The following is an 11,378-nucleotide window of genomic DNA, read 5'->3' as shown; positions in this document are numbered from 1 at the left end:
GAATTCTTCTCTTCTAAACTTCACAAAGAATCTTAAGACTGAAAAAAAATTTTTAGACTAGTGAAGACAAAGGAAGAACAAGGAAGAACTTTAACCTCTCCTTTTCATTTTAGTTCAACATATGCAATAATTTGTATCTGTGAAAGAATAAGTTCATTGAATTAAAGGTATTGCTTATGACTTAAAGCAATTAAAGCAAAGTAAGTTGAAGGGGTATCATATGTTGAATTAAATACACTCTGCATTTAGGTCACCACAAAGCAGATTTCCATACAACCATCAATTGCAGAGAAACATAAGAAAGTAGTCTCTTTGTGATCCCAACAGATCATAAGAAAATGAAATATTTTTATAGAAGGTAAAGCTATTAACTTTTATAAAAATGCAAAACACCAAAGTACTTTAAGCAAAAACTCTTTAATTTTAAGAAAAAAGTACAATTTCTCATTTTCTATTCTCAGCATAAATTTTAATTCTTTCCAGTGGAACCAAAACCTCCTGAACCCCTTTCAGTGTCATCCAAAACCTGAAAAACAGAAAGGTGGTAAGCTTTGTAGTTAATTTTAGAGGCTTTCAGTTTTGTCTCTACGGCTCCTAATATAAGACTTTTATTCTTGCTATATCATTTTTTCAAAAGGGAGATAACAATAAGAAAATTAAATTTTAATAAAGCTCCATTAATTAGATTACTTGATAATTTTTTTAAATCTAAGGAAATACTAGAAGTCCGTAGTATATTTAAATAATTTATTAACCGAAGTAATGCTGCATAATATCTACATGAAAAACCTTTAAAGAAATTCCAAAACTAAAATTTTAATTTTGCTTAAAATAAGTCTAGTCATATATACTATTTAGTTACAGAGAGCATAATCCTCAAAACTAGATTTTTTTTTCCTTGAGATAGGCTCTCACTATGTGGCCCAGGCTGGTTTCGAACTCCTGGCCTCAACAGATCCTCCTGCCTCAGCCTCCTGAGTAGCTGGGACTACAGGCATGAGCCACTGCACGTGACAAGATGACATTTTTTTTCTTCACTTAAGTCTTAAGATGTTATATCACTCACTCTTTACTTAGCTTTTATATTACTTACTTGAACTTCTTCTATTTCGGGATAAAAAATCCGTTCACAAATGAGCTGTGCAATCCGATCACCTTTTTTGACTTCAAAGAAAAAAAACACAGGACAATTTATTACAGATATTTTATTGATGCATCCTCTATACCCTGTCTTATTCTATGAGAATCTGAAGAGTCAATGTTACTTATACAGACATAACTCAGATAACTCACTGCATTTATGCAAACGTATGTATTTAACATACCTTCAAACTTTTCTTTGCCAAAATTAAACAGTACGACACCAACATTTCCTCTATAATCTTCATCTATGACACCAGCTGGAGGAAAGAAAAATAATATTATCTTGATTTATGCTATCAGAACCCTAGGGGAGTAAGATTTTCTCAAAATCATTCTTACATAGCTCTAAGATTTTTATCCCTGCAATTGAATAAGTCAGTCTTGCTCTAGCACTATGTAAAGCCTCAAAACCAAGAAATATTACTAAAATGTAAATAAAAACTTAGAAAATGGGTCCTAATTTTCCAACCTGTCACCCTTACCAAATGGTAACCATTTCCTACTTTAAGCTGGGAGTAGCAATTGCCATCTCCAAACTACCACCTACTCACTGCACACTTGCCAAAAAGACTATGGGAAAATTTTGACTTTGGTTTTAAAGGCTTTACGATTGAGTGATAAATAAAAATGTCAAAAAGCCTGAAGATCTGCAGTGGATTCAGTCAACACTAACATTGTTAAGCAGTAGTCTTACAAATACCTGAACATTCCATTTTTGTAATAAAATGAAGCTGAACTTTTAGTTCATATTCTTCCTCTCCATTTAATTTGAACCACCATCCTTTCTTAGAGCATGATTTCTCAGAAGACATTAGCACATAAGCTTAATAATGAATATACTTTTATATGTGTAATTAGTACCTATTTTGAGATTATGAACAAAGGGGCAGATCTTTACAAGACAGACTTGAGCCAAGTCCTTGTCCAGGCCCAGAAAGCTACATTTACCAGATTTGCTAGCATTTATTTTTGAGTCAAGAATTTAAAATGTTTCCATAAACACAAGCACAGATAATATAGGTACACCAGGTCTTCTCATTTTCTCTTTTTATATTGACATATGATTCACATATAATTCACCCATTTAAAGTATACAATTCAATGTTTTATAGAGTATTTAGAATTACGGGCCAGGCACGTTGGGTCACACCTGTAATCCTAACACTCTGGGAGGCCAAGGTGGGAGGACTGCTTGAGGTCAGGAGTTCAGGGCCAGCCTCAGCAAAAGCAAGACCCTGTCTCTACTAAAAAGAGAAAAAATTAGCTGGCCTTGGTGGTATGCACCTGTTGTCCCAGCCACTCAGGAGGCTGAGGCAGGAGGATTGCTTGAACCTAGGAGTTTGAGGTTGCAGTGAGCTATGATGAGGCCACTGCACTCTACCCAGGGTGACAGAACAAGACTCTGTCTCAAAAAAAAAAAAAAAAAAAAAAGAATTGTACAACCATCACCAGTCAACTTTAGCTTTTAGCACATTTTCGTTACCCCCCAAAAGGAATCTCCTACCTATTAGTAGTCACCTTCCACCCTCCCCATCAATTTCCTTTTATACATGTTAATTCTTTCCCGTTTGTGAAAGGCTGAACGGGATTCACATGAACCTAATGGAATGTAGCTCCATTTTACATCTTACTTCTTTTAACACCCTATCCCCTAAAAAAACCCTTACGAAGGGGAAAAAAAAAAGGAAATAAAAATAATCAGGAGTTTAGCTCAATGGGTACTAATGCTGTCTGCCCGTATTTCTAATTAGTTGAAGGTTTTTTTTTTAAGAACAAGGATAATTCCTAAGTACACGCCTCCAATTTTCTCATATAGGAAAAAAAGGCAAACTCTTAGTTCCTCCATGGGGAAAAATACTCAGAAAAAACAACATTTTAGATTTTTCCAGTAGATTACAGTAGAATTTTAAACGAATCCTTGTGCTTTATGAATAAATTACTAGGGACAAGTGAATCTGAATTTAAGCACGTCTTAAAAGGTTCTGATGCAATACTTTTAGGCGTTTGAATTAAAGATAAATCAATATTTAACAGTGAGGATAAGGGCAAGTCTAAGAGTGGGCTGAAAAGCAGCAAAGGCAGTTCATCTCACATCTGGACTGAAAGAAACAGTTCTTTTCCAGTTGTACAGGGACAACTTTGACCAATTCAAAGAATACTAAACTCTGGTTTCTTTCCCCACTGCCAACTGACCATTAGTTTAGACCTTAATATTTATGAAAAAAATTGATATAAAGATGGGACCAACTGTTTTCTACATTACCTATTTGGAGAAAATTTCGACCGCAGGAATGATTTAAATTAGATTTAACAAAGAAAACCCTCAGCACAGCATGTTGTTCCATGCTGGAACAAATGACCACAGAAGGCTACGGAATTTCCATGCTGGGAGATTTTGAGGTACAGGTTAATAATCCACCTATCTCGAACAAGTCAGAGAAAGATAATGTGAACTGACTGACTTCTGAACTCTTCTGTTCCTACTTTATCAAATTTTAAAGCTATCCAAATAATGCAAATATATATAAGTAAAAGCTAATAATGTTCCTTTACCCTCCTTGAGGTAGCCAATGTTACGGTAATATATTTTACTTTTCCACTTAAAATATCATAGATACCCTTTGAGATTAATATATATATAAATCTTAGCTACTCCTTTTGGATATAAGATATGGAAATACAATACCCATTATTTCTATGTAACTATTCTCTTACATAAAAACAGACATTCAGGTTGCTTTCACATTTTGCTATAATAAACAAAGCAGCCTTTGCATTATGTCCTTGTACATTAGTGCTTTTTTATTTTCATCAAATAGGTTGCAAAAACCACTTTCCTGGGTCAAAGGGTCTGTGTATTTTCAATTTTAAAGGCTACTGCTAGATAGTTTCACAAAAAAAGTATAGCCATTCAATACTTGAGAATGCCCATTTGCGAAATCCTTGCCAGTACCAGATGGCAGTAATCTTTTAAATTCTGGGCAGTATGATGGATAAAAAAATGTTATCTCATTGCTTTACTTTGGATTTCCCTGACAATTAGTGAGACTGGACTTTTTCCCTCCCATATGTTTGCTTGACATTTACATATTATCATCTCTGCGTTGTTGATGATTTTTTTTCTTATCTGTTCTTTTTCATATGAGTTGCAAATTATTTGTTTTTTGACTTTATGGTATCTTCTAACACACAAAAACAGTCCCTTTTTGTAAAGACCTCTGCTACATATCTGTACAGCAGTCACATTAGGAGTACTGAAATGGTTACGTGTCTTGAATTCTGCAGAGCCAGGTGATCTAACAAGATTTTATGCTTGGGGCACAAAAATGTGAAAAGCTTTTGACTGACTAAAAGAAATGAAGTCATTTGAAGTCAATTAAAATGTATGGCAGAAAAAAAGGCCCTCAATACTTTTTCTAGCATGAATGCCAATGGTATAAAAAATTCAATAGTTTGAATTTCACTCACTTAACCAATTGTCATTTGACGCTCAAGAAAAACCCAAAATATATTCCTTCTCTGCATAAGGGATATAAGCACCAGGGATATTTCTCTTCATGAGAAAGCAGAAAGTATCTTGAAGTTATCACTGGAAAAATCAAGCATTGGAACTGGCAGAGTGATTAACTGACTTCAGGCAAAAGTTTTACTGTGTCAAGAGTTTGGCATGTCATTTGTTGGAAACCTTTTTTAGTGAAAACTATCCACACCTACCAGATGTGAATTCTGAACAGAATCCTGCATACTCAACTTTTCCCTTTGACCCTTATTTACAGCCTGGGATTTCTAACAGCTGTCTTCAGAAATAAAAACCATTGCCAACTATGATAAACTTGTGCCTAACAGACATGTTTAAGATACTCTGCATCCAAGAACACACCACAATGTAATTTTATGAATAACACCATACCAACCACCAGGCAAACTAACTTTCCATTTCTTTTACATGAATTTTTTTCCAGAGGGTTGTTTTGAATAGAGCAAAAATTAGTAACAAAGTAAAAAAAAAAAAAGTTTCCACATTGAAAAAAAAAAAAAAATCAGTGAAGTCCCTAGGGGACAGAAATTATAACTTACAGAATCTAGTATGTGCCAAGTACTGTATTAGATGCTTTACATACATTGTCATTTAATCCTCCCGCCTCTCAGAGGCAGGCACACTAATTTCCATTGTACAGATGAGGAGACTAAGCCTCAGAAAGGTTAAGTAACAGCTAGCTAGTCAGTGACAGAGCTGGGACCTAAACCCAGTAGTTATTCCAAAGCTTTATTCCTTTCACAACCTTTTGAAATTTCCTTAAAAATATATACAATCTTTTATATCCTTACGTTACAGTCCCAAATGACCACACCTGACCTCGTTAAAGCATTTTCAAACATCAAGAGTAACTTACTGAGCCCACGGAATCCTCATCCCACGGTGGGCTGTTGATGTCAATCCCTGCTTACATACAACTCAGCTCCCCTTGAGTCCCTAAGAACTGTGAACTTTCAGGCTCCTGTCTTGCCCTATAGCACCACCTAGTGACACCAGGGGGAGACACCAGGCCCTTCCAGGTGTGGAGAACCTGCGTCCTTGGGGCCACATGTGGTCTTTCCTTGAGTGTGGCCTTTTGACTGAATCCAAATTTTACAGAACAAATCCTGTTAATAAAATTGAATAATGGCTGCAGTTTTGTCTGGGATAGCCAGGCCTTATAACATGCTTAACCCCTGCAGTGGCAGAAAACAGTGAGCTAACTTAGGACAGTGTTTACTTGGTAAAGGAGATGGTGCAGGGTAATCTCCAGATTTAATTGCAGTGGAAAGAACAAAGGGGTTGGAATCACATGGATAGAGACTTCTGTTTGTATTAACAAGTATGAACCTGGGCTCATCTCTGAGCCAGTTTCCTGATCTGTTAAAAGGCCTTGATAAAGTAGCTCTGTAAAAATGGTTGGAAGAGGAGAATCTAGATACCTACTTACATGAGGACCAAAATGTCGTTAAGTGGAACACTTACTATTGTGGGGATAAAGAAGGGTCAGGACATCAAGTCTGAGATCTTAAGTAAGGAACCATGGCAGGAAAGTGAGACTTTCCTTATAAGATGGGGTGGTTAGAAGTCCTACAGCAAATGTTTCTAGATGACTAGGCAATGAAAAAAAAATCCTACAGCAAGGGTGGTCAGCAGTGAACACTGAAGCTTCTTTATGAAAGGGCCACGTCAGGAAGTTGTTAACTTTGGGAGACATAAGCAAGGCTTCATTATAAGAAAAATAGGTGTCACTGAGGACTTTCTTGACAAAAATTTTTTTTTTTAATTTTTTGTTTGTTTTTTTAAAGACATGGTCTCGTTCTGTTGCCCAGGCTGGAGTGCAGTGGCCTGATCATAGCTCAGTATAACTGTGAATTCCTGGGCTCAAGCAATTCTCCTGGCTCAGCCTCCCGAGCAGCTAGGAATACAGGCACAGGTCACCACACCTGGTCAATATTTTTATTTTTGTAGAGATGGGGTCTTGCTATGTATATTGCCCAGGCTGGTCTCAAACTCTTGGCCTCAAGCTATCCTCCAGTTTTGGCTTCCCAAAGTACTAGGATTACAGGTGTGAGCCATCTCACCTGGGCCCCTGAATATTACTTTCAAAACAAGACAAAGTAAATACTTACAAACATTTACAGAATTAAAAAGTAAACATATTACCTCCTACATCTATAAAATGTTTTGCAGCCAAGCCAGAACGTGGAGCTGAAAATCAAAAAAGAGACATTAGTTATTTTAAGGGGAAGGGAAATACTGGATATAACTGATGCACTTTAAGCATATTATTCTCTTCTCCTATATTATCTTCATCTTAACTTTAGCAGATGGTTCTGAATTAAAGAACCTTTTTATCATACTGGATTACCAAAGTTGGAAAGACTAGTTTAGAACAACTCAAAAAGGTTTTAATTTAAAACCAACTTAAAGCACTCCCACATGATTCAGTCAATTCAGGATTGATTTGTGATGTTGTAGATGTGGGAGAAGGACTGCTGGAATGAACTGAAAGGTAAACAAGTGGGGACAAGCATAGACTGCTCCTTCAAGAAATTTGGCCACAAAGGGGAAGAAAGAGAAGAGTCGACTTTGGTTTCAAGATGGGAAGAAGGAAGGCAGACGGGGGAGGAACAAACCTAACCAAAAGGTAGCAGAGCATAGCCTAGAACTTGGGACTCCTCCTACTCAAGATTCAGATGCCAAAAGATGTGCCTGCATGAAACACATGAACCAAAATAAGATAAAAGGCCTAACATCAGTCAAGTAAAATGCCTAAAACCAAACCTCGAAAATTCAATTCCAGTATACTTTTTATCCTAAAAATGAAAACCAAAAGCTAACTTTATATGTTATATTTGGTGACTTAAGTAAGCATCAGGCCTATCACTAATGATCCTAACTCCTAGTTTGTCATTTTAGAATAACTTAAGTCAGGTACTTTGTCAATAAATGCTGCTTCTTCCTGCCTTGACTTTTATTTCAATCCATCTCCTGCCCTTTCTCCTCACCAAAAATTCTGAAACCACAGTCAATGATGCCAAAAAGAGATGAGGAGACAGCCCATCTTGTTTCTTTTAAGGGCTGAAGTAGTAGCTGTTCTCCCACTCATGGCTATCAAGATAGTACTAGACTAGCTTCCTTCCCCAGAAGAAGTGGTCACAGTTCCATTTGCCCCTTTATGTTTACTTTGAAATCAGTCAAAAAGTATTATGCTCTTGAAAAGAAGTTTTGAACTCTCTCTAGCGACAACTGACTCGCTCCAGAAAAATCAACCTTGCTGAAGTGCACTCTATTTTGTCCTAGCTCCTCTCAATGAGGCATTTCTCTCTAGAACACTGAAGAGTATCCTTTACCCTAATCCCATGGGAGGATATCCAAAGAAAAAGTTAAGTGGGTTGATATACTCTAATACTAACAGGGGTCAGAAGTTTTCCTCTCATAATATAAAATGCCATGTGCCATTATCCTAAGCCTCTCTGTCTTACTTAACAAATATCAGCCACTCTCATCATTGTCTTCACAAAGAAATCTGACCTCATATGCAGTCGAATCCTTGAAGGGGGAGTTGGCGTTACCATTAGAAAAAGCTTCAGTTACAAATCACCTAAGTTTTCAGTTTTTCTCACAGTGAGGTGTTCTGAGAACAATATCCTGGGCCAGTGTGAGCCTAAAAGCTCCAGTAAGGAAGCAGAAGTAAATAGGCAAAAAGAGATGGAGGCTAAAGCAGATATGCAAATGAAGGGTTTCAAATGGCTGTATTTGCCTCCAGGCGTGGTGGTTGCTTGACTTGACACAGCCCAAGCAATATCCCTTCACTTGTTACCCCAAATGAAACTAAGAAGAAAGAACATACCACAAAGGAAGAGCTTGACAAATAGTTACCTGTTTCTTAAATCACTTACCTACTCTTCCATAACACCCAGAAGGAAGGGCTATCTGAATGTCTGTCTTCACAACAGCTTTCTCCATAGGTGGTATTGTGTAATCATAGGCACTAAGAAGGTATTTCAAAAAAAAAAAACCGAATTTATTTATACAATTGTTTTTATATTTTCTTTCCTTGTGATCAAGCATACAGAATTGTTTTATTAATATATTTCATAAAATAACTCATGCAACCTTGGTTTCTTTAATCAATCTTGCTATGGTGAATTTCCAATTCATCGTTAAAAAAGTTTATGACAGTAGAAGTAGATTCTTTTAGCTTATTTAAATGATGACCGCTTTAAATAATTATCTGTGAATATTTTTGGTGGAGGAAAGGGATGTTGACATTGTGTTAATGAATGTCTTTGCCTCTGAACAAAACTTTTTTGGGAAATTGAGATACAAATTGGATGAGGGGGCAGAAAGTCAGACTTTTAAAAGGTGTATGCTTCACTAACATAGTATGAAAAGAGGAAAATGAAGAAAGAACCAAAAAAAAAAAAAGGCCAAATAATAGCCAATAATAGCTAACACTGCTTAAGTCCTTACTATGTGCCAGGCACAGTTCTAACTGGCTTACGTACATTTACTGATCTTATTCTCACAACAATCCACTATGTGATTAGGGAAAACCTACAGAAGGACAGAAACCTTATACATATATATATATATATATATATATTTTATATATATATATATATATATATACACACACACACAAAGAGTTTGTTTGTTTCCGTAATCTTCTCGGTGAATGTTTCTACCTGTGGCAGCAGATGGCCTGAAAATAAAAGCTAACATGCCTTGGAGCTCTGCAGCTCAGGAATTGGTCCTTCTTTGCGGGGATGGCGACGGCGGAGGCAGAAGGCAGCCCTTCCCAGCCTCCTGGCCAGGGCCGACCGCCCCAGGCGCGCGGAGGCCCGGGGGTCCCCACTCACCTGTACAGGTCGTAGCCCGCTGCCCGTGCGGACCCCCGGGTGGGGGCCGTGGCGTGCTCCGAGAGCCGGGCAAAGCGGAGCTGCATGCTGCCCTCCGCCGCGGGCCGGGCCCGCTTGCCGGGGGAAACAGCCGCGGTCTCTTCAGAGGAGGGCATGGCAGAGAGAGCAGAGTGAATGGAAAAGAGCAGAGAGCCCAGGATGAACCCTGAGGCAGGGAACACGCCAAGATCTGAATTTCCCGCCAGCTCCTCCCCACTCCTGGACGGGCCCATAGTTCTGGCTGAGAAGGGAGGCGAGCTTCAAATTTGGGGTTAGAAGCCCTTCCCGAAAACCAGATTTGGGATTGGGAACTCCTGAGCCTTAGTAAACCTTTCAAATTCAGCGCACGGGTCCAACGTAGGGGGGCAGCTTCGGTGGCCTCGGTCACACACAATAGAAAGCCACCGTCGCCCCCCCCATCAGGGGACCGGCATGGACTCGCTCCCGAGCGCGTAGGAGTCGCGCGCCCTCCCACAGCCCCCGTCGCCTGAAGGCGGAGGGCGTCCTTCCGGGTGGCTGGGGTCCTTGCGCCCGCCGCTGCCGGGCGACCGACGGGTAGCATGCCCGCGCCTTAGAAAGCCCGCCCTTCCAGCCTGGGTCCCGACTTTACTGGCTCCGCGGCAGGCTCGGCTGTGGCGGCTGGCGCTGGACACCGTCCGGAGCAGGGCGGCTGGGCCCAGGCTTGGGCCTGGCTCGGAGAGTCCCGCGGCCTCGGCCCCCTGCCGGGCGCTTGGCGCGCTTTTAAACACCGAGCGGAGCAGAGACGGAAGGAAATGGTGGCAGAGTGCCGGGCGAGGGCATAGAGGTGTCATTTCCCCCAAGATCCGGGCTGGTTGTCGCTAGCGCCTCCGGCCGCGCGCCAGGCCTGCACCCTAAAGAGTGGCCCGGGCACATGACCTCGGAAGCAGTAACGCTGCCTTCTGACGGGGGCGCGGGGAGGCGGTGCGCCGGCCGCCCGGGGCTAGCGCGGCCCTGGGCCCCAGGGAACGCGGCGCGTTTGGCGTCCCGAGTCTCGCCGCCGCCTCCGGGTGCCTCTGCCTCCCGCCCTCCCCCTTCATGTCTTCCCTGGCCGCCATTTTCCGAGAGTGCCCGGCAGGCCCTGCACCTGGGCTGACCTACCTGGGGCGGCACCGCCTGCGGCCATGACTCCTCGGGTTCTGATCTCAGATGCTCCCAAAGCAACGGCACCACATCACGGGGCTGATGACAGCTGCTGCTGCGTCCAGTGTCTAGGCTGCGGGCAAGACAGCGCGCTCGATTTCCATGCAGCACCGGGAGCGCAAGACGATACATTGTTTACTCTTAAAGGAGGCCGGGGGCGCGGGCGTCGGGATAACCTCAAGGACAACACTCTTAAAATCCTAGCGCCGAGGCTTGGGAAGACCACAAGCAGACACGGGGAACCCCGTGGCCAGCAGTCCAACGAAGATCCTGGGCCACGGTGGTATAACTTAGGGCGGAGATGAACAAGTAACTCTAGATCGTTGTAAACTGATTTTTCTGGGGTATTAGTATCTCCAGTTATTTCCGGATCTGGCACAAAAATCTGAAAACCCTATTGAATGCACTTTAATTTTCAAAGTTAATAGAAGCTGTAGGGCAGTTTTAAAGAAATGACAAGTAAAAATGTTAGTGAATTATTGGTGAAGTTTTCAGACTTCCTTGCTGTGCCTTTCCTCACAGGCCCCACCTTTTCAGTCTCCTTAACTGGCTCCTCATCTCTTCAGTGTTGGAATTCCTCTGGATGAGGTTGTGGAATATACACTCTCTTCCAAGACGTTAAATATTACCTATTCCCTTGAGGACTCCCA

The 11,378-nt window shown here is 40.8% G+C and overlaps 1 protein-coding gene across 1 annotated transcript; it reads right to left on the bottom strand.

Annotated features, from left to right (window-relative positions):
* Positions 1-421: 421 nt before the first annotated feature.
* On the bottom strand, positions 422-10,451 carry DUT (deoxyuridine triphosphatase). The gene is made up of 7 exons (XM_045528591.1): positions 10,178-10,451; positions 9,529-9,667; positions 8,566-8,657; positions 6,827-6,871; positions 1,326-1,400; positions 1,094-1,164; positions 422-526 (listed from the first exon to the last, which is right to left on the bottom strand). The coding sequence occupies exons 1-7, from the start codon at positions 10,377-10,379 to the stop codon at positions 470-472; spliced, it is 681 nt and encodes a 226-aa protein (XP_045384547.1). The 5' UTR covers positions 10,380-10,451; the 3' UTR covers positions 422-469.
* Between the last annotated feature and the right edge of the window lie 927 nt (positions 10,452-11,378).

Source organism: Lemur catta, chromosome 1 (genome assembly GCF_020740605.2).
Source record: "Lemur catta isolate mLemCat1 chromosome 1, mLemCat1.pri, whole genome shotgun sequence".
Classification (NCBI taxonomy): Eukaryota; Metazoa; Chordata; class Mammalia; order Primates; family Lemuridae; genus Lemur; species Lemur catta.
Note: the sequence above shows the minus strand (reverse complement) of the source record. Positions and strands in the feature narration are given on the sequence as shown.